The sequence below is a fragment of the Physcomitrium patens genome, chromosome 12 (genome assembly GCF_059467195.1).
Source record: "Physcomitrium patens ecotype Gransden chromosome 12, ASM5946719v1, whole genome shotgun sequence".
Lineage (NCBI taxonomy): Eukaryota > Viridiplantae > Streptophyta > Bryopsida > Funariales > Funariaceae > Physcomitrium > Physcomitrium patens.
In genome coordinates, this window is record NC_143421.1 from 7,003,357 (window position 1) to 7,027,033 (window position 23,677).

A 23,677-nucleotide genomic window follows, 5' to 3' on the forward strand; every position below is an offset into this window, starting at 1 on the left:
TTTTTTTAAAAAAAAACCTAGTTTTCAGATTTTCTGTAGAAGCATACATAAGTCCAGAAAAGAAAGAAAATCAATGAATAAAATTTTAAAAATTAAATTAAAAATGAATCCATTGTGTAAAGACAAAGGATCCAACACATTTTATGAGCAGGTTCAAAGGTGAAAAACGTCAGCAGGAAGAAGAAGAAGAAGAAGCACGAAGATGGAGGAGCAGGAGCCATGCCTGGCCTGGGCTGGCCTGGCCGTGCCTATCACGCCCTGCTGCTGCTGGCTGATGCTCGCTGCCCTTTCCCCCGCTCTCAGCTCACATGATCCTTGGCACCCAGTTTCCACATATCATGCATCCCCCACTACCCCTGGCTGCAGCATGCACTCACACACTCTCTCACACAAACACAGAGAGTGAGAGACTATGAGGGTGGTGCAGGATGGTGTGAACAAAGCCTGACAATGTGACGCTGATTCATGGACAATGTACTTGTTTACATATACAACAGGAAAACCCTTTAGACCGGAATAGCATACTGCGTGGCTAGAAATCACAGATCCTGTACTTTTTTTTTTTATCAGACAAAGGATATATATATATATATATATATATAGATACGTCTGTGTGTATGGCTAAAGTACTTTATGGATCAGATACGTGATCTATATGTGGGTTATAATAAGGCTGGAGACTTTCAATTCTAGATTATGAGCTGTGTCTCAGGAGAAATATAGATAAAAGAAGATTATAGGAAAGGTTTTTCGTTTCTGAACTTATCCAGGGTTGGATTGGAAGGTGAATTAGTTGAAGGCTGGCCAGCTTGCAACTGGTAGAGAAAAATGGGCAACAATGAAGCTGAAAAGTGAGCTATTCTAATTGCAGAGAAGTGCAAGTTTAATGGAGTGGAGGACTGACGAGACAGAGGCGACTGCGGCGGCGGCTGCATGGCTTGCCTTGCCTTGCTTGCCAGAGCTGGCCACATTTTTCACGTCTTGAGTGTTTTGTCGTTTTTTTCGTTTTGCTTTTGTATAAATACTTAGTGTGAGATGTGGATGCCATTTTCATTTATCGCTGTTGCTCCCCCCTTGACTAGCTTCTGAGACTTGAAGTTCGGATTCCAGGTCAGCCTTCGATTACCATCTCAATGATTCCCCAAATGCTGTTGTTGATTCTTCCACAGCGTGTTGAATGATTCTTCCCCCCTCTGTTTTTGTGCGGTTGTGTCTAGATCTTGGTGCTGAAGATGGCGCTGCGTTTTTCATTTTTTTAATTGTGTCCGTCTGTCGGTCTGTTTGTTCACTTTTTCACCATCTTGTAGTGTAGTTTATCTGTAGTATTTTCGACAATGATGCAGCTCGTTAGTAGTTTCAAAGGTTGTCATCACGTCAGTCCTCTCTGTACCGTAATCTACGAAGTGACCTTTACTTATTGGTTTCCAATTCGAAGGGAGGGAGTTACGTGAAGTCTAATGTAGACACTTACGCTGGATTTCATTCTGCTATTGTCTAAAAGTTGAGGTTCCTCTACATCAAATCAGATATAACTCCCGCTTGATATATTCTAGTGGTATTGTTCCTAATTGCGTCCATTACACTTCGTAGTGAACAGAATCGCATGCTCAGTGTCTGTTGCAGGATTATGTCAAGACTACAGTTTCAAGAGTATGTTGGGGTCGCAAGGCGTTGTGAGACTGGCTGATTTTCACTTATCACAAAGCTATAAAAAAAAAAAAAAAAAAAAAAAAAAAAAACCCCGAAGTTCTCCACAGACGGTGTCATTTGCAGTCATGAAGTAAATTCAAGTTCATGACTTCATTATAGCGTTCATTATAGCTGTGGGAGGTCAAACCCCACTTTGCATCGATCCAAAAATAGTAGCTGCAACAGTAGAAGACACTCGACTACGAAGCACAAGGATGCAATGGAATTTGAAGTGGAAAGTTCGGGACTACGCAAGTCAATCACAATGGCTCCTTCAAGTGATCGGATAGGGAAGAATGGTTGATAGAGCTACTGACGCTAACCTTCCTGAGCTAAGGAAACGGCAGGGGTCTGGAAAGGGGACTGACCAAGGTACGATGAATACTTCAGCGAGGAGCTCATCTGTGCTCGACCACGTACCCTTGAGACAAGATCCGCTTGCTAATGCACAAGGGCGGCGCACCGCTGTGATTGCCTTTGTTAAGTGGTCTATCACTCTTGAGCTATTCGAACCTTGTTCTTCGTGAGGCTATATGGACCTCACAAAGCGTATTCGGCGGGTAGAGAAAAATTCTTTCTCATTCTTGTTGGGCACCAAGGCAGCTGTACATGCGATAGTGAACTTAGGATTTGAGAAGTAACATGGTTGATGATCATGTGCAACTGTGACCTCTATTCAAAAAGTATACACATCCTTCAAATCCAGCGTGTTGAACTTTGTTACTGCTATTTGAACTTCTGTGTTAAAACTGTCGGTACTGAAAACTGGAAAACACTCGCATAAATTCTATACAATCTGCAAAAAACATGCATTCTGTTGTAATTTTATATTGCTGTCGATTTTATGACCTCTTTACAAAATCTAACTGAAATAACTGTTATACATAATAATACATCAAACTCAGCAAGTTTTCAATGTGTTCCCTGCCTTGTCTCGAAACAGTCCCGGTGCCTACGCCATCTGTACTGATAACATCCATTCGGGCCTGCACCTCAAACTAGCACCTTGTCTTGAGGGGTTACTCAATACCTGAGAACTAACCCTGTCTACGACGATTGGAACAGGAACAGAAGGGCAGAGCCACTATCTATCATCAGAGAGAGCTGACGCTTGAAACTTGGACCGATCGACTTGCATATCGGATGTCGAGTACTGAGAGTGTGAACATCACATTGTCATCCTCAACATGCACTATGAGTGCAATCCAATTCGTTCACTGCAAAAAGATAACAAGAATCATTAGGACGAGAGAGAAATTGGGTCCAAGTGTTAATACCTGTTTGTCCTCAGCTTTACAAGCGCTCTGTTTCGCCATGGCAACGGCTGTAGTAAAGCCACCAAGAGCACCAACCAAGCCGCACTCTAAGGCAGCTTTACCAGTCCATGCGCAACTTCCTCCATTTTCTCAATATGATATATAACATGAAGGCAAGGACAACTACGTTAAAAGTTCACGAGAGTTAAACTGTCTCAAAATCGCGGGTATGATTCTTGAACCTAGAAAGAAGAGAGCTAGCAACTACGAGCTTATCGCTATTTCCCTTGGCTTAGCAGTATTATTTCGGAAAGACATGGGTAAATACACTGATGATCCTCTGAAAAGATCCTCTTCTTCAGGCCTACAAATTGTTCAGTATGAAACACCGAGATGAGTAAGATAACACACGAACACCTTCGCAATGTACGAGATAAGTAAAAGCTTACGTTAACAACATACTTGAAAGGACGTTGATCCGCATCAAGCTCAGTAAACATTCCATTTGAGATAATTTCCTTCGCGAAACCCACTCGCTCATATAAATTTGCAAAATAGAATTTAGGTGCCACAAAAACGACAAGAACTGCATATTATGCCTGATGATAGATCATTGTGACATGCTCAAAAAAGAAAGAAGAAACAGCATTGTGATAATCAAGACTAGTCGGACTACTGTCACAAAACCAACATCTCAAAATGTACATCAGAAAATATGCACAAAGAAAGTTCGACATATTCTCACACAACTGTCACAACCCCGATCGAACCAGTCAGAGTAAATGCCTCAAGCTAAACAACTCTTGCTGTCATTGCTTCTAATACACATAGAGAGAGAGAGAGAGAGAGAGAGAGAGAGACTTACTGTAGTTAGCCGCATACCTTGCATAAATTGGATGCTCTCAATAAAGAATCACTGGTTATGCCATCACGAGAATATCCAGGTACTTCACCACCTACATTACATAATACACTTCCTTCCACTCCTCAGACAGCAATTGGATTGCCTCCTTCGGACAGGCCGAGTGTCCACATTTATACCCTTGCTTGTTTACTTAATATTATGGAGGGAAGACTTGATAATAAAGGCAAAATATTTGGCCCCATGATTTTACATGTATATTGTACAATAAACAACCAATGAAAGCACGAACTAATCCTTAGATCAGAAGAACAAGCTCACATGAAAAAGAACTCTTAATTGAAAGGAACGTCTGTATACCTGTACTGTACTGTCTGCAAAGGTTTATCCATTGCAGCATTGAACCACTCCTTAAGCACCTGCTCAATATGTTACCCACAAGAGCCAGTGGTTAAGAATACGACCTTCTACATTTCCTCTCCAAGCCCTACTGATGGATAGGAGATTTCATATAATCATGTCGTTTACAAAGAAAAATAGTATAGTTTGTGCCATTGCACATGTACTTTTAACCACGTCGGTCCTTGAATGAAAGTATCGATGTGCCCTTAATCCTTCTTAGAAGACCTCGAAGATACCAAAAACACCTCTAAATATAAATGCAATTAGGATATTTGACAACGATGACAACAAGAATCAGAATACTGGAAAATAAAATCAAACGTTGACATAAAATGCTTCTTTCAAACAGGATGAGGTGAAAGTTTCGTAGTACAAATAACTACATAATTATCGGCAACACAGACAATAATCCTAAATGTTGATCACATATCAGACCAATATCTCAAACTTAGAAATTACTATCATCTTCTAGAAGAAAGTTAATCAGACTCACTCAATGTAGAAGATAAGCGAGTACGAAAAAATCCATTGAAAGATGCTGCACACCGGACTGCTTGTAATATTCCACGTGCCGTCTAATTTCATCAAGCTTCCTCCGGCCAGGTCCTAGGCCTCAACGAACGAAAAGAGGCCAGCTACTCAAGGATCCTGTGCTGCTTTGATCAAATTTTCACATATCTGTGGCAGCAATGGACCTTGCAAGAACGGACCTTAGTATTGCTCAGAAATCTGAATCAAAGCACATTTACATAATCAGCACACAAAAAAATTGAAAGCAAGATTTACGGGTCATGAAATAGAAAAAACTAAACTTCAAACTAATTGATGCTAAAATTTTATCAAGGCAATAATCTTAGCAACAAGCAGTGCACTTTACAGTAACCGAATCAGATACTGACTCGCACTACAGAGCATCGCAACGCATGACAAATCACTCTACACATGAACTAAGATCATACGTGCCGAATATCCACCATAGGGGTGAATTACAGAAACGAGATTTTTAAGTGCATAGTTAAAGGTCTCTTTAAAAACCTAGAGCAGCAGCATCAAACTAATAAATATGTAGCATTTTAACTCACCTCGCCAGAAAGCTCGATGTTCAGCACACTCCCTTCTTTCACAAGCTACAGTGGCAATGCAAAAAGAATTCGCAACTTGACAAAAGAAAACATTCCCAACGACTTTCTTTTAAACGAGATTACCAGAAGGATAATCTTGTGTCCTACTTAAACCTTTATCTATTACAATAGCTTTGCAATATAGTTTAATTTTCGTATTGTCCCATGTTTTTCCTTCCAAACCCTCATCCACAGCACCATCTACATTCTCAGATTACTTTTATCCTGTCTCGTTCACTTCCAAACCTATATCGGTAGTAGCATCTGCTTCCACATCACTTGGATCAGATGATATCTCACTAGACTCACTTGTACCCGTGGTATCAGTTAAGTTGCTATCCGTACAACTTAATTTCGGTATAATTTGCTTCACCTCAAACTCACTGAAGCACATGAGGTATTAATAAACAAGTTTCTGCAGCGTTTACAAAGGAAAGTTAAACACAGCTTACAGTTCTACTGTAAATCCCGTCATAAATTTTACAGATGCAAAACATGTTAACTCCAAAGGTGAGTTGCCATAATAGTCGCCATATCTACGAACAACCAGTGCTTTGTAATGTCGGTCAACAGGAGTCAAACGATTTTGGCATTTGAGCAGTGCAAGGATTTCAATCCACAAAAAAGTGCAAAAAAGCTCATGTCACAAGGAAATTCAAGAAATGAACACATTAAGGTTGGATTAAACTGACGATTAAAGGGAACTCTTCAAGCCTTACGTGCAGATGTTGACACCAGCATACAAAATCCTAGTTCCAAACATTGCACAGAACACTGACAAATGACCACTGCGTAACTTCTGCATAGCTCACAAGATACTTGAGTTGGATGTAAGGCATAAACCTAGTATGAAAGAACTTTTCTATATAAAACTGCTCAGATTCTGGACTGCGTTGCTGAGACGAAGCATAGGAAAGTTATATTGATCGCTTCTTACTCCACTTTACCCATGTATTCCATAAGGACTTCACGCCATCAAATATAGAAGAACGACGATTGAATCACCAAGACAAAATTCAAGCACGGACATACACATCGGCCAATAATCCGTAACGACTTTACATTGTCCTGCGCAACTCCTCCCGAATCCGCACAATTCGAAGAGCCTCCGAAAAATCAAGCTCCACCATCACAACCTTCACCAGCTGCTCGCTCAGGACCTATTGGCAGAGCCGCCGTCCCATGACCTCTTTCCATCGGCGAGGCGAGCTTATACATCTGCGCTTTGCCGAGAGTGCACTGTTGCTATGATATTGATTGCAAAGCTCAACGCAGTGTCCATCCTTCCTGAGCAAAACCGCATCTCGATCCTCCGAGAACTGTCAATAGCTCATTCCCAAAATAAGCAGGACTCACTCATCAGATCCTTTTCCATGAGATTCGGTCCATGCATAAGCAACAGCTTCGGAGGAAATCCCGTCTTGTTTCAATGTCGGTAAGTAAAGCTCGATGCTAATCCAGACCACCAGCAATCGTGAGAATGGAAACGAATCCACTCCTATTTTGGTGTTGCCATTACTGCCACTTTGTCCGTTTTTGGAAAGCTCAGGCTTCAGCTGCTTAACGTCCTTATTTGGATGAATGAATAATGGCCCAGCAGATACTTTATCATCGACGATGTGACTGGTTTTCTTCATCGTGCATGGACCTTCACGAGAGAATAGCATCAATAACGTTGTTGTTTTTCATTTATCAATCATAAAATTTCTAAGCAAACAAGAAACAAATCATCCATTTTTTTATTGGTTGGTTCAGATAATGCTTGAGAGTGTGTATTAAAGAAAACGCACACCAATAATAACGCAGAATTGTATGATGTATATAACGATGATTTAATGTTATAATTTCTTTTTTAAAAAATGCTCATTATATATTATTATTTTTATTTCATTGTGTATAATTAATATTATTCATTTGGCTACTTATTATTGAGTTAAGATTTCAAACTCGTCTTGAAGCACATTCATTTTTATTTTTTAGTAGAACAATTAATACTTTGCTTACGTAAAAAATAAAAAATAAAAAAATAAAAAAAATCAATTTTTACTGTAAACATGAAAGAATTGAAATATGCCATAAATATGAACCATGAGATTAATGTAATTGTATTGAACACATCTTTTGTACTACATTTTACAATTATGTGCATTATTATTATTATTATTATTACTATTATTATTATTATTATTTTCTCCTTATTTTTGTGTTGTTAATCAAATATATTTTATATTTATATGATTATTTGTCACATTATCACTGTTGTAATGTTTCATTATATTTACATACTATTACTCATATTAAATACTTGCTTAGACATGATGCCTTCAAATCGAGGCAAGAGCTTCCAATGACAGCATTATATAAGTATTCTATTTCAAAATATGAGATGAATTCTTATTTAATATAAAGTTGCATATGTGTGTCCATGTGCATGATAAAATTAATATAATTGATTATTTGAAAAAAATTAGTTTTAAATGTTATAAACATTAAAATAAATTTACAATATATTCTCAATTGAAATATTAAAATTGAAGATAATATTCTTTTCAATTTAAATTATTGTATTTCTTCATGTATATATGTTTGTATGTGTACGTATACGTATACATACATAGATAGGTACATAGACATATATATTTATTAACAAAGTCGTCTATAAATAATTTAATTAGAATAATTGCGCGGGAAAGGGAACGCGGGAGGAGGGAGACACATCAACCCGCAACAACGTACCCGGCCCGTTGCAGGACACAGCCAAAGGAGGGAAAGGTAGCCATGCACCAATCAGGCTTGCAGAAGAGCGCGGGCCCGCCAGAGAAAACGGCGGGAGCGAGGGCGGGGGGGTGGAGGGGGGGGATCACAATGAAGTGGGGAGGGATACTTATTTATGAGTACGGCCCCCCCTGTGAGGAGCCACGTCAGCATGAGATAGCTACTCGCGTGGAACTTGCCAGAAGCGGCGCTGTCGAGCCTTCCCTTTCCATCGCGCGCCCACGGCCCCAGTCTCCCGCGCAGCGACGACGAGGAAGGAGGAGGTAGGAGGATCTCCGTCTGGCTGCTCCGCCCATGGGACAGGGCACGTGATGCGTCCTTGTGCTTCATATCGCCAGAGGAGTGTCGGAGCGTGATGCTGCTGGAGCAATGCTGTGCGCAGATTGCTAACGACGCTGCCTTGTTTTGACTCTGCCCTCACCGTACAGTTTTTCGCCGTGGAAATCTATTTTTTCTGGCTCGTTCTATAGTTTTGTTTCGGGGTGAGGAAAGGTTGAGGTCGAAGGTGGTTAAGTGATGCGAGGTAATGTGCGCTCTGCTGCCTAGTATTCAGTTTTGCTTGTCTGGTGCGTTTTTCTTTCGTATTATAGTCGTACCTGGTGCTCCCATTGATGCTGTCTGATGAATGGAATCATGACGGACTAGTTTGAGTTTCCTTCGGACGAACGGTCTTGTTGACCGAGGGCCGTGGTTTGGTACGAGTGGTGCGATTGCTAGGTTCTCGTTGCGTGAAGGTTTAGGGATTATTTTATGTCTTTCTCAACCGTGGGTGTGATTCTCCTTCACGAGTTTGCGACTTTCAGCGGAAGTAACATTATTTTCCCGCCCGACTGGGGTTCTGAGGCTGTACATTGCGTCTCTGATTTTTCTGTGGTATTAGCGGGAAGGTTCCTGCTGCATTTTTGGTTTTATGTTCGCTCCGTCACGAACTTCCATGTCCATTTCAGCTTCTTTGAGGTTTGGTAGAATTTGGTAGCTTTGCGGCGGGGACTGAGTTGTGGGTTTATAATAAGCGTTCGTTTGTAGTGTGTGTGAAAGTTTAACTTATGCCATAACCTTCAATGGCCACTGATAGCTTGGTTTTTTTATTTTTTTATTTATTTTTTTTCATGTAAGAATTCCTTCCTCCATGATGGACGGAAGCAGATAATTGTGATATCTTCCTTTATAACGTAGTCTTGGTTTTGAAGGACAACTAGGGCTGCGTATGCTTTTCCCTGTCACAATCATGACATTAATTTCTTTTTTTTTAAATTTTTTTTCGGAGTTTCCGGGGGTAGGGTTTGGTAAGCCTACATGTCATGAAAGTAATTTTTTCACTCATCGTATTATTAATCGCATATTTTCCTTGTCTCCGGTGCACTCAAACCTTGGCATCATAATGTCAGCATGCTTCACTTTTAGCGGCGATGATTTTGTTAGAAAATTCATTTCTCCTGTTGATTGAGGGTTTTAGTCTATCATGCTCATTGTCAGTATTGTTTGTTTTCACTTCTAGGAACTCGGAGGCGCATTGGTAGCCGATGATTACTGACAATCCTTCATTGAGAACACAATCGCCACCAAGAGACAAGCAAGACACACACTAAGGACCTCTACATTAGTGCACTCTAGTCGCAAGCGTAGGCTTACACGATGCCCGCTCCGGTAAATCCAGGTAGGATTGAAAGGCTTGAAATAGAAAATTTCAAGTCTTATAAGGGTCATCAAATCGTCGGCCCATTCAAGAATTTTACAGCCATTATCGGGCCAAATGGAGCTGGAAAGTCCAACCTCATGGATGCCATTAGTTTTGTCCTTGGAGTTCGCTCCATGCAGCTACGAGGTGCGCAGCTTAAAGATTTGCTGTACGCATATGACGATAAAGACAGGGAACAAAAGGGGAGGAAAGCTTTTGTGAAGCTAGTTTTTATTACAGGAAGTGGGGAGGAAATGGAATTTACAAGAACGATCACGAGCAGTGGTTCCAGCGAATACCGCATCAATAACAAAACTGTTGCATGGGACGTCTACAACAGCACGATGAAGACTCTTGGAATCCTTGTGAAGGCCCGAAACTTTCTTGTTTTCCAGGTAACGTTTCTAACGCGTTGTTCATCATTTGTCTTTTTCATTGAGTGAACAATTTTCCAACTAAACATTTCTCTTTGAGACGGATCGTTCAATAATCATTGCAGCGTTAACCGAGAGGATGTTTTATTATTTGTTTTGTTTTGTTTGTTCGTTCGTTTGTTTGTTTGTTTTTTTGTTTTGTTTTTTTTTTTTTTTTTTGGCTTCAGTGATATTTGTGCTGTAACTTGATTCGTTGCTGAATTGTTGTACAGGGAGATGTTGAATCTATCGCATCCAAGAATCCTAAGGAGTTGACAGCGCTCTTTGAGCAGATTTCTGGCTCAGAAGAGTTGAAGAAGGACTATGAAGAGTTGGAGGTCCAAAAGGCACGTGCAGAAGAGACAACAGTCTTTATGTATCAGAAAAGAAAGACTGTGGCTGCTGAGAGAAAGCAGAAGAAAGAACAAAAAGAGGAAGCTGAAAAGCACCTTCGACTCCAGGGGGAGCTGGTATGTTTTCACTCTCTGGTTAAACGATGTCTCTAGAAATGATCTATTTGCTGCTAGTTTCAAGGCGTGCGTTGCTACTATATGTGTGGTAGGGGTCAATATTGATGAAATCTCAATTTGCCATGTTATACAAATTTCCCTAGAGGCACGGTGGTATTTTGTCTCCTGATTGGTTTACCTGATTCCATTACAGAAAGAGCTGAAGACTGAGTACTGCCTGTGGCAACTGTTCAACATTGAGAAAGATGTGGCGAGCACCTTGGCACAGCTTCAAAGGGAGAGAGCAACTCTGCAGGAGCTCTATCATGAGCAAGAACAGCTTGAAGCAGAAATCAAAGCTAAGAAGATGGATCAGGCAGTGCTTATTAAGGAATCCCTTTTGCTCGACAAGAAAAGTTCTAAAAAGAAAATGGAATTAGATAAGAAGGTTAGTTGTTTCTGTTCTGCGTTCCAGCTGCTTATTTTAACTTCAATTGTACAATGTCTCGTTTCTCGTCAGTTCAGGTCTTATTTATGGAGATCTCTTGCAGTTGTATCTGACATTACTCATGCACTTTTATTTTCCTGTCTTTGTAGAGCCCAGAGCTACTCAAGTTAAAAGAAGAGATCACTCGGTTGTCACAAAAGATCAGGAATTGTGAAAAAGACTTGGAAAAGAAAAAAGAAGACAAGCGAAAGCAGGGGAGTCAAATTGAAAATCTGCAGCGTAGCCTACGGGATGTTACGCAGGCCATGAACGAGCTCATCGCACAACAAGACCGAGAAGGTGGAGAGCGTTTGCATCTTGCGGAGAGCCAAATGTTAGAGTACCACCGAATGTAAGTACACAAAGTTTATCACTAACGTCTGCTTTATGAGCTTGATAGAGAAGTTAGCTATGTTTGTTTCGAATGTTTCATAGTCGATTTAAAGGAAAGTCCAAGCAATGGATTACATCACCCTCATATATTTTCCTGTGCGTTCGTAGCAAGGAGGAAGCAGGCACAAGAACCGCGAAGCTGAGGCAAGAGAAGGAAGTCCAAGATCGGCACCTTCAAGCTGATGTAGAAGCTCTAAAAAATCTCGAGGAGAACCTCCGGCAACTAACAGAACGAGATCAGCAGCTTCAATCTCAGGTAAAGCTGTTTTGAAGCATGGTTGCTTGTATTTTATCATGCTTGTAATTGTTGTGCGTTTACAGTTTATTATTTAGGTTTTGAAATTCTAAGTGGTGTATTTCAGAACCTACGTCTTAAATTAGCAACCTGCTTTCCATGTGTCTATCAGAAGGTTGACGAGGTTCTTCAGCAAACTAGGGTTCTTTTATAAATTTGCTCAATAATGTGAGATTGCTATTTTGTCATTTCCAGGAGGAGCAAACGCTGTCTCGCTTGAGCAGGTGCAATGAGGCATTCACCAAACATGATGAGGAGCTTCGTGTGGCTCAGAAAGAACTTGCGGACATGCAGGACAGACATCGGAAGTCCAGGTACAGTAGACCAAACTTGACTCAAATTTATTGAAATTTGGTCTACAAAAGTTAGAGCATGTATGTGTTTTCTCATGTCTGATGTTTGTTAGGTTTCATGTCTGTTAAATTTGTTCTCAATTTTCAGTCCGTGGGCTTAGATCTCGTGACTTGGAGCCTCTTCTTATTACCATGTTCTAAACGTATTATTTTATGTGGCTGGTTTGTAGGACTCGCTCTGAAAGCTTGAGAGCTAAATTGGATGAGATTGACAATCAACTTCGAGAGCTGAAGGCTGATAAGAGAGAGAATGAGAGAGACAAGAGGATTGCAGAGGCCGTTGCTAGTCTGAAGCGCTTGTTTCCTGGTGTACATGGGCGCATGACGGATCTTTGCAGGCCCACACAGAAAAAATACAATCTGGCTGTCACTGTGGCTATGGGCAGGTACATGGATGCGGTTGTAGTTGAGGATGACAGTACTGGAAAGGAGTGTATCAAGGTAATTTATCTTATTGATGCTGTTGTTTGATATTAGTTTTTTATTTTTATTTTCAATTAACAGATTTATTCCTACGATGAATTGTGAAGTGATGTTGGATTGTTGAATACATTTATTGAGCATAGACCTAATCCTAAGGATGAATTTTCCAGTTTCTGGATTGCATTAGAGATTGGAAGATATCATGTCTCAGTTCACGTGCATTTTTAAAGTTGTGTACATGTGATGTGAAGCCAAAGTCATAATACTTTTCTTTTTGGTGTGATTAGTATCTGAAGGAGCATCGGTTACAACCACAAACTTTCATTCCTTTGCAGTCAGTTAGAGTTAAGCCTGTCCATGAAAAGCTGCGAGCCCTTGGTGGGTCGGCAAAGCTGGTGTACGATGTGATACAATATCCTTTCAACTGTTGCCTAAGTTTCGTGTCGCATGTTTTCTTTCTGCTACATTCTTGTTAATCGTCCTAGGGGCCCTCTATTGGTTATGGGTCTGATTAGTCTATTATTTTGAAGTAAATGTTCTTACTTCGATGTTCTTCCTTCGATTACCTTCCTTCACTCGTCTTATATTTGATCCGGCTTTAGAGAGAGCAGTTCTTTACGCAGTCGGAAATACTTTGGTATGCGATCAGCTGGATGAAGCTAAGAGACTTGCTTGGGGCAGTGAGCGGCACAAAGGTTACCTACTCATGTTCTTGCTCTGAAAATACTACGTATGAGTAGCTCACGATCTGAGTTTCAAGCCTTTATTTTCTGGATAGTGTAGTGAGTGAGTTGTATGTTTTGAAGTTCTGTTCTGTGAGCTGTTATTGCACTTTCGGAATGCTTTTTTGCTGTGAAATTGCAATTTAAGTTTTAGGTCTCCAAATGCGAACAGTTGAATTACTTACGCTTGCAAGAATCCGACTAGAGCTATGATGTTGATTGTGCTAATTGTGCATTTTGATATTTTGATGTTGGTTCGCAGTTGTTACGCACGACGGTATCCTTCTAGCGAAGTCGGGCACAATGACTGGAGGTGTTAGTGGAGGCATGGAATCAAGATCCCAGAAATGGGATAACCAAGCAGTCGAAGGTGTGGTCGCTGGTGATTCTCACTGTTGAAGCGTTTATTTTCCAGTTTGTTGTGGGGAAGGAAATAACGTAGTGCGGTGGAGGATTAAATAAAGTTGCATACGTACTAGGATTGTGATGATGTTTCCACTGACTTGTGCGGAGCAAGTCCTTGCAAGCGTGTTTTAGTATTTCATTAAAGTGAACTTTGCAATTGTTACTAACTTGCTTAGAGCACTTTTGACTTTTTTTGGTTCCTGCAGGTGATCATGTCCCTTAATTGGAATATCTGACTTAAGTGTTTTTGTTGGTTGGGCACCACGACAGCGCTCAAGAGGAGTAAGGAACGCTTTGAGAATGAGATGGCAGAGCTTGGATCAGCTAGGGATCAGTCAGGGAGGGAGTCTGAAGCAGCTGGTAGGATTAGTGGTCTGGAAAGAAAGATTCACTATGCCAGTAGTGAGAAGGTATGCTGATTGTATTGTTCGTAATATTCGTAAACGTTAGCTCTCTAACAGATATTGCGCGCAGAATTACAACAATATATTTCAAATGCAGTTGTGAGTCTGAAAACGGTAATTCAATGTTCAACAACCTATGTTTTTCTCATGCCCATCTTTGACGTGATTATGCCAGAAATCTATTGAAGAGAAGCTGACAAGGCTTGCGCAAGAGCGTGCCACTAACAGGGCTCATATAGAGGAACAAAGGCCTGAGATAATTCAGGTAGAACTCTAGGTTTCAACTTGCTTCATCTTACATCGAATGCATGCATGAGTACCGAGGTTCATGCCTTGTATAATTTCAGCAGCCTGAGGTTAGAGTTGATGTTGATCATGGTTTAATGGAAGCACAAGAACAGTGTATGGATATGTTCTAGAAGTCGTGGGTTATCTCAAGTCAAGGATTGAACAATATGTTTATTACTGACTTTTCAGCTTCTATCTTCTAGTTAGTGGTTTCTCTCATCTCAGCTTCCTACACCTTAGCGGAAAGTTCCTTCTGATGTAACTTGTGAACCTTCTGTTGATGGTTGGTTCTACAGCTTCAGAATGCTATAGCCAACAAGAGCAGAGAGGTTGCCGAACTTGAAAATCACATCAACAACATTATCGATCGAATCTACAAAGATTTCAGTGCGTCAGTAGGCGTTGCAAATATACGAGAATATGAAGAAAACCAGCTCCGTGCTGCCCAAGAGACTGCTGAGCGAAAAATGAGTCTTACCAGTCAGATTTCAAAACTCAGGAACCAGTAAGTTTAATACTTAGCTTCTTTCAACTGTGCTGTCACTTCTTTTATTTGGGGGATTAAGGCACTTAGAATTGTTTGGTTTCTTTGATTGAACTGACCAGTATAACATTTCACACGTATCATTTTTCTTTTAGTTCACTGAATGTTGGCGATTGAACACAGGTTGGAGTACGAACAGAGGAAAGATTACGATGGACCAATAAGGAAGATGTCGGACACTTTGAATGCTTTGCGAGATGAGCTCGTGAAAGTTGAAAATAGAGAAACGCAAGTCAAAGCAGAAATGGAGGAGCTTTCTGAACAAATTGAGAAATTCAGAGAAGATACATTAGACCTCAGAAGTAGAGCAGACGCTATTGAAGAGGAGATTCAGGATCTGAAAAAGCGAGGAAGCGACGATACCACCAGTCTTGGAAATGTTAAGCGGCAATTGACAGCCAAGGTAGGAACAAGTAACTTCTTACGTCTTGCCCAGAAAGTATACCAGAAGGCAATGCTGCTGGAATGGTAGAGGTTTGATATGCTGTTCAAATATCAAGCACAACTCGAACACAAGTGCTTACCGATCTGCTTTGTTTTGAACTGTCCTGAACCAACCAGGAAACCCATATTGAGCAATTGAATGCGAGGAAACAAGAAATCGTTGAGAGCTGTGAGCTTGATCAGATCAAGCTACCTACAATTGGCATTGATTCTTCTGGACCTACTCAACAGACACCGACAAATGTAACTTTTGATTTTTCCAAGCTCAGCAGGATACACCAACAGGTAGCATTTCTCTCCTACTTTGAATTTGAGTTGCCGCATTCTAGTATTTTTTTCATGCAGAATCTCTTCATATGATGTTTAATACGTGTTAAGTAATTCCAGGACTTGAGACCGTCAGAGAAAGAAAGGATGGAATTAGAATTTAAGGGTAAGTTGGAAACTCTATCAATGGAAATTGTGAGAACAGCTCCAAACCTGAAGGCGTTAGATCAATACGAAAGTCTACGTGAGAAGGAGAGATGGTTCAATGAAGAATTTGATGCTGCACGAAGGGCTGGGAAGGAGGTTGCAGACAAATACAACGCGGTGAAGCAACAGAGGTGATCGATCTGTTAAGCATTGGTTTCAAGTGCTTGAGCATCGTGTCATCTTTAGACTTTTGCTGGATGAGTTCCTGTGTTGATAAGGTCTGAGTGGCTAATTAATAGTGAGCTTGAAATCTTTTGATTTGAAAGACGATCACTTGAGCAAAGTTCTAGAATTTTGATATGATACTAAAATGTACAAAGGTAGGGTTCTTAGTTCACTTTAATGTCAGGAATACTTGCCTAATGGTACCGAGCGTTTATGACTAGCTCTCATTATAACTCGTCGTTCACTTATTAGTTAAGTTAAGTTGGTACATATAGATTCATTTTTAATCTTCTAACATTTGGTATCTGTATTCCTTGTGCAGATATGATAAGTTCATGGATGCGTTCAACCACATCTCCGTAAACATTAATGCAATATACAAACAGCTGACTCAAAGCACCACTCATCCATTGGGTGGAACAGCGTACTTGAGTTTAGAGAGTGAGGATGAGCCTTATCTGCATGGGATTAAGTACACAGCCATGCCTCCCACTAAGCGTTTTCGGGATATGGAACAACTTTCCGGAGGAGAGAAAACTGTGGCTGCCCTTGCCCTCCTCTTCGCTATTCACAGGTATTGCTGTACAGTTTCTATCTGTTGGCCATACATGGCTCTGCTTTTGTGTTATGACTCCCCTTGATTGTTTTGAGTCATCTTTGTGAACGGTTATTTGTATATATTTTCCAAAATCAGTCGATTTGTATATTTACCTTGCAAGCTAAAGAACATATTTGAATGCATTTGCGAGTCCTGTGAGGTTGATGTTGCCATGCCAGCTCCTTGAGCAGATATTGAGTCCTGTACAAAGAACTTATTTCAGGTTTTAGCTAATCCTGTGAGGTTGATGTTATCATGCCAGCTTCCGGCCATCCCCCTTCTTTGTTCTTGACGAGGTTGATGCTGCTTTAGACAATCTAAATGTAGCCAAAGTTGCAGCCTACATACGTGCCAAATCACGTCCAGAGGTCAAGGACGGTGATGGCGGGAAAGGAATAGGCTTTCAAAGTGTGGTTATTTCACTAAAAGACACATTCTATGATAAAGCCGATGCTTTAATTGGTGTTTATCGAGATCAAAGGTACGTGTTTTTCATGCATTTCTTTCTTAGTAGTTCACATCCCAACCCTTGTTTTTGTGGTTAACTGGTTCATACATTCAAGTTTGATTGGTTATGTCCGAGTTTGCTCGCTGACCCTCGCTGTCGTCTCTGATGTGTAGTTGTTCCAAAACGCTGACGTTCGACTTAGGAAAATACGGCGGTTTATAAAAAGGATGCAACTCTTGGTCCTTTCGCATGCTTTGTAAAATACCATTGTGGTGTACTTTGGTTCTTGGTGTACATGATAAAAAAACTGTGATTTGAAGTAGTGGGTAGCATTATTACCAGATCTACCATGGGGCCTAGGCTCATAGGAGGAACGGATTCTTGCCTTACACCGGTCTTGGGACCGATTCTTACTTTTTTGTGTTCAAAGTGCTGCTCTGTATGTGAAGACATTTAAACCATGTGCAAACTGGAATGTAGGCAGCCCTTTTGGTGTACAATCCTTCATAATGACTATTAGTCTCTTTTCCTTTCCTCAAGGCTGTCGCACATAGTTTACCCATTTATCCATGTCTTCTGTTTTTGGCTACATTCTTTTCTACGCAGGCGTGCATAGATAGTCCTTATTGCATTTCAGAAATGAAGGAATGGATAATCTTATTTTCATGAAAACTTTTGATGTTGTTGGTGATTGTCATTGTTGTTATTATGAATGATAGTTTATATGTACTTGGTAAAAATGATTACTTGAAAAATGTATTTATGATTGCCTAATTTTTGTTTTAAATTTTATTCAAAATAAGGAGTGTTAGAGAAGTAGAATGGATACACTTCATACCTGTATAGGATATGCTTTACTTCTAGACTAAAGAACATCAATTCTGTAGTTGAGTGTATACATGTATGCACTTTCACGTAGTTACTAAATAGTTTGAGTTGTACATTGGCTTATTCTATATCTTTCATTTTGGAGAATTGTCATGTGCCCTAAAAAGAAATCTAATGCGTTCACAGTGGACTGATTTACATTTAAATTTAAAACATGTTTGCTTAGCTTATTCTCTTTATTTATTTGTAATATAATATGTTAATCGAAATTTAACTTTAAAGTTTTCACAATAATGTTAGTCTTTTAGAAAATCTATTAAGTTTGTAAATAATATGACAGCCTTCACAGATTTCCAACATTGTAAAGTAATTTGAGATTAAATATTGAATATGTATACATTGTTGGAAAAATCACGTAGTAAATTTTTGATTAATGATTTCTAATATATCCATGCTATGACATATTAAATGAAAAATATTGTTATTAGTTTGAAATCTTGGTATTTCAGTTATATTGTTTGTAATAATCTTTTTGCAGAAGATGTAAATACAGCAAGTGTCTTCAACTACACTACCAACTTGTGGCAATTCTGGAAAATAGATAATGGTTTTTCTTTTTGAACTTTCTACATCTGTTTGTCATTTATGCATGTTTTCAGACATAGATGATGGATAGCTTTTTTAGATTTTGTGAGAAGTTCATTGATGTGTAATCAATTGTTGGAAGTCCTTGCAATATTGGTAGGAGTGGTGCAGGGTTTGGGGCTTTTTTTTAAGTAAATAAATAATATATATGTTTAGGGTTAATTAAAATGTTTTGGTGCAAGAATTTATTTGGGATTTGCTATTCATCTAGTACCATGTACCAGTTAGATACCTATGCTGCTGTGTCCAACTTGTAGAGTGTCTGTAGTACATACAATTATATTGTTTTTTTGTGAATATATATATTTATATATGTAATATTAAAATATATAGTTGTATTTTTTAAAATATTTAATAGTAGTAAGTATGCATGTATTTATTATTACTTTAATGGTTGACATCAGATTAGATGATATATTAGTTAATTGTTAGATGTAATAATAATAATAATAATAATAATATTTAAAATTACATTTCTAATTAAATTAAAAATTAAAAACACATTTATCAACTAATATTAGATTGATTGGATATCTTACTTTAAAAAAATAATTTTATGATTTATAAAATAAAATTTTAAAAATATTTTTATTTTAAAAATCTATGTGTTTTAAAATTGAACAAGTTATAAGATTTGCAACTGACAAAATTACATTAAAAGAAAACAAAAAAGTTGTAAAACCTTTAAAAGAAAATCAAAAACAAAAATTCATCAAAATAACTGTAAAATGATAAATATAAAACAAGAAAAAAGCAAAGTAAAAATACAAACACAAAAATGCCGATCAATACATTTGAAGACAGCCAATCTTTGTTTTAAATTAGAAATACGGTCTGGTTTTCTTGAATAATATATATAAAAAAAAAAAAATTGGTCTCATGTAAGTTCAAAACAGTATGATCATGTTTATTTTTTATTAACTTTGTTTTCATAACTATAATATTCCAGAATAATTATCTATTTCAAAGTAAGTAATTCTGCAACAAATTTCCAAAATATATTACTATATATATATATATATATATATAGTTGTATCCATGAACAATATTAGTAATAATAAATTTTTCAATAAATGACCAAAATAACATCATTAAAAAATGGTTAATTTAAAGATTATTTTGTTGATAAAAAGTTAATGGTGGTACAAACATCAACATTTAGATGGTTTTGAATTGTGTTGTAATTTCTTAAAACCTTATGAAAAAATTCATGATTTTTTTTGTGATTTCTTTTTGAGAAGCTTCTACTCATAGCTTGTGTAATAAGTCATAAGAGTCTTAAGTACGTTTGTTACCTTCCAAGTAGTATAAATGAAAACATTGCTTCAATTATTTAATCTTCTTCACTCTTCATAAAATTTAGCATGTTTATAGATTGAAAACCTTCTTGTGTGTCAGTTTGATTGTTGTTTATTTTAATTTTTTAAAAGTAAAACCTAGTTTGTTGTTGTTGTTTTTGTTAATTCAGGATTTTTCACAAAATTAATTATTCCGTACTCCAAATACCAAGTTGTATTTTTATTTTTATTTTTTGATAGTTTAAATAGTTAGTTAAAAATATTTATTTATTTCAATTGTAACAACAATTTTTGAAAAATTTGGGATTTTCAGAATGTAAATATGTACGCATATTATTTGTTTTAGTTTGGAATGAATAAATTTTTAAGCTCATATGTTAATAGGAGTAATAAGAGTAATACTAATAATGCTATATGGTATTCTGAAATTTTTGAGATGATTGAATCTCTCAAACTATCAATTTGAAGACGGGCAATTACAGACAAATGATTAGTTACACTATGAAAAAGAAGACATTCGAAGACAACTTTGCTATTTTCCTGCCCAATAAGAAATTTCTGCTCTGGTTTCAAACAGAAACATACAGAAATGACGGCACAGACTCCAACAAGCAAGTGCGTCCCAAAAGTAACCCTCCGTCACATCGAACCCATGCTTTTGATATGTCTCTCTTACAGAATTAGACAATTTTGTCATACAAAGTTGCACTCTCCAGGTATGATCTACTTTAACAGCTGTGCAGAATCTGACAAAACAGAACTGGTATCGTCTCTGTCACGATCCTTTGCAACATAACAGCTTTAGCCCTCCAGGAACATACATTTCAAACAATCATGTCAGTTCTAGCTTTCGGTGCTTTCATGCCCTGAAGTTGCTTACAGTACCAAAGAAGCATACGAAGTAATGGGCCTCCAATGACAGCTTCAGTTCACACAATAAGTTGATATCACTTCCTCCATGAACTTCAAGCGAGACAAATTCCTAAGTACAGGAATTAGAAGAAACAAAAATCTTTTTCATTACCATCCAAATCTGGACTTCCTACGTGGAAGAGGAGGATTTAATTGAGTTCGGGAGTGCTAGCATCCCTGTAAAAACTTAGTTCTTAAAGAATCAATGAAATCTAAACAACGCTTGATGTGCATAAGCTGCTGAGATTGATCTAATAGGATCGCAGAGTATGCGAAAGATAGGGAGACAATCATGTGTACTTTTTGCATTCAGAAGGTGCCGACTGGGAACTTTATTGCGCCTATGCTGCCGATTTCTGTACAACCAATATCTTGACTGTGAAGCCTACCTCCTAAGAATGAAGACTTGTGTGTAATCCCCGATCATGGGCAAGCCTCCCGGGCGTCTTCAGGAGGTAGCAGAAACATTCGGACAAAAAATTGTAGAGGGAAGCAGGGGTTGAAGACGAGGCCCCGAATTTTGATTACTCTTTGGTCACTGCGATGACTTCTTTCGAGTTTTCTCCTTAATCCATTTCATTCCGGCAGTCGTGCCGGCTTTCAGCTTCTGAGCACCGATGGTAGCAACAACTTTCGTCTTCTGCATTCCAACTATCGCAGCAGCTTTAGTTTTTCTCATTCCAACACTTGCAGCTGCCTTTGCCTTCGCCATCTTCTCCTTGCTAGAGGACTTGGAAGCATCCTGATTTTTGGTAGCAGGGGCATCATCCTGAATTGGATCCCACTGATCCGCCCAATCTAGACCTTTGCTGCTTTTCGACATCCTGCTTACCTTAAGTGCCTGGACTAAAATGTAATCCTGCAGATAGATGGCAAGAGAAGTGAGCTGCATGATTGAGGTTTGAAAAATGCAACGAAGTGTCTGGGACCACTTGATCCATGAAACAATACGGATAGAGAAAATTAATAAAAAAAAGAAAAAAAACAGAAAAAAGGCCATGAAACGGATAAGGCAAGGCAGGGTAAGGAAAGGAAATTCACAATGCGTCAGGTGGAGAGCGACAACCAACCTACTGCACATCTCTGTGTGAAGATAAAAAAAACAGTCAGAAGTAAAAATTTCAGACAAACGTCATTCAGTTGAAATTCTCGGATTGATATATTCAGAGTGCATTTTGAGTGTGAGAACAAAGCTAGCAACAACAAAATCAGATAAAGGCTGGGTTCGAGAAAAAGTGAAAAAATGCAGCTGATCCGTAGAAACAAGATATTAACTGCAGCAGGATCCAGCGAAAAACAAAAGAAATCGCTAACCAATTACTTCCAACGGAACTGGACGAGAGACAGATGCCAAATCAAAGGCTCTTCAATCACAAAACACGTTGCGAGCTTAAACACGTTAACAAGAGAAAAATACAACCCCAGACTACACCATCTTCTTCGCATTATTCGCAAACCATACGTACAAACACGGGAGAACGGTTCAAGCACCTGCAGCCGACGAACACGAACGAAAACCACACCAAAATTCTCCCATAACCAATACCCTCTCTCTCGCTCTCAGTCCCCATCCAAACATCAACAAATACGAAACCACCTTCCTCCGACACTTCCCCCATAAAAAACTACAGCACCCCAGTGACAAGATCCCAACAATACCGACTCAACATTTTCAAACAAAACTCCCCTCAAAGAGATTGGGAAAAGCGATGATACCTGACACACAAATCCACGAACAACAACAACAACAACAACAACAGGGAACACGAATCTCCCAGCGAGATCGGCACCACCACGCCCCTGCTGCTGCACTAGTAGTACTACTTCAATACCTCTCTCCCTCCCTCCCTCCTCGTCCTCCTCCTCGTCGTAATCCCTGACCAAGGCCCCCCTCCCTGCAGACTCTCTCCCCTCCCTTAAAATGCCACAATGCGAGACAAATGAGAGACCGCGAGAGAGAGAGACCCAAGTTGCGGGAAGCGCGAGAATGGGGAATGGAATGAGTCTACAGACTCAGCGATGAAGGGAAAGGAGAAGAAGAGGAAGGAGGAAGAGGGATCTACTACTACGAGGGAGAGCGAGAGAATGGAATTTGGGATCTCTGTCTCTTCTTCTCTTTCTGTAGCGCCACGCGAGCTTCTCGCAAATCGTGCCGACAACGCCGAAGTCCGAGGAAGTATTAGAAGACGAAGAAGAAGATCCGAGAAGATGAACCCAAAAAAGAAACACTCACACAAAACAAAGTCGAAGCCAAAGCCTAAGCAAAGCGCGGTAACGGGGGTGCATGAGGGACTTGGTTTCCGGTAACCGTTTCCGGTACCTACTACCGAACCTCGATGGTCATGGGAGCCGGTCTTCTCCGCGTACTACGCCCCATTACCGTGGCCCTATTGCAAGGTTGGCTCGTAATGCACGCCTCTCGTGCGCGCGCTGGATGGATGAACGACATTGGTGATAATTCATCCATCGTATGTTGCGACTTTCATCCGAAACTTGCGTTCGTCTTCCTTTTACGGACTTTTAAAAGTAACAGCAAATTGGATATCAAGACTCAAGGTTTTAAAAAAAGAATTAACTAAAGAGTTTGGGTTATTTGGAATTTGAGTTGAAAAGCAGTTAAAGTGGTTGGTTTTTGGATATAGTAAACTGCTTTTTTCTTTTTAAAGCTTTAATTGAATATTTTATTTATTTATAATTTTTTTGTACTTTTGTGTAAATAAAATCATATAAAAGATGAATATGATTTATGTCATACAAAAATTTATAATTTGATGTTAATCATAAAATATAAAAATAAATAAATAGAACCAATTTATACAATTGTATACAAATACTTTTAAGAACCCAATATAACATATAAAACCTATACTTGTATTAGGTACTTAGTTTAATAAACACAATCAATT

General features: G+C 39.0%; 1 protein-coding gene and 3 long non-coding RNA genes across 4 annotated transcripts; 2 read left to right on the forward strand and 2 right to left on the reverse strand.

Annotated features, from left to right (window-relative positions):
* The first annotated feature begins 516 nt into the window (after window positions 1-516).
* LOC112289403 (uncharacterized) lies at window positions 517-2,390 on the forward strand. Its single transcript, XR_002971859.3, has 2 exons — window positions 517-1,110; window positions 1,612-2,390. It is a non-coding gene; the product is annotated as an uncharacterized LOC112289403 (long non-coding RNA).
* A 107-nt stretch (window positions 2,391-2,497) lies between these two features.
* Window positions 2,498-7,328, reverse strand: LOC149988024 (uncharacterized). The gene is made up of 5 exons (XR_016505756.1): window positions 5,292-7,328; window positions 4,703-4,938; window positions 4,168-4,226; window positions 3,395-3,901; window positions 2,498-2,906 (listed from the first exon to the last, which is right to left on the reverse strand). It is a non-coding gene; the product is annotated as an uncharacterized LOC149988024 (long non-coding RNA).
* A 1,007-nt stretch (window positions 7,329-8,335) lies between these two features.
* Window positions 8,336-17,627, forward strand: LOC112289711 (structural maintenance of chromosomes protein 1). Its single transcript, XM_024535185.2, has 20 exons — window positions 8,336-8,628; window positions 9,604-10,178; window positions 10,430-10,666; window positions 10,860-11,093; window positions 11,243-11,484; window positions 11,634-11,781; window positions 12,016-12,134; window positions 12,344-12,614; window positions 12,884-13,008; window positions 13,182-13,291; window positions 13,581-13,688; window positions 13,994-14,133; window positions 14,303-14,392; window positions 14,712-14,920; window positions 15,083-15,362; window positions 15,521-15,688; window positions 15,791-16,008; window positions 16,365-16,616; window positions 16,903-17,121; window positions 17,262-17,627. Exons 2-20 carry the CDS (start codon window positions 9,741-9,743, stop codon window positions 17,308-17,310), a joined length of 3,657 nt encoding a protein of 1,218 aa, XP_024390953.1. The 5' UTR covers window positions 8,336-8,628; window positions 9,604-9,740; the 3' UTR covers window positions 17,311-17,627.
* A 3,227-nt stretch (window positions 17,628-20,854) lies between these two features.
* On the reverse strand, window positions 20,855-22,994 carry LOC112289283 (uncharacterized). The gene is made up of 2 exons (XR_002971823.2): window positions 22,488-22,994; window positions 20,855-21,630 (listed from the first exon to the last, which is right to left on the reverse strand). It is a non-coding gene; the product is annotated as an uncharacterized LOC112289283 (long non-coding RNA).
* Window positions 22,995-23,677: the final 683 nt, after the last annotated feature.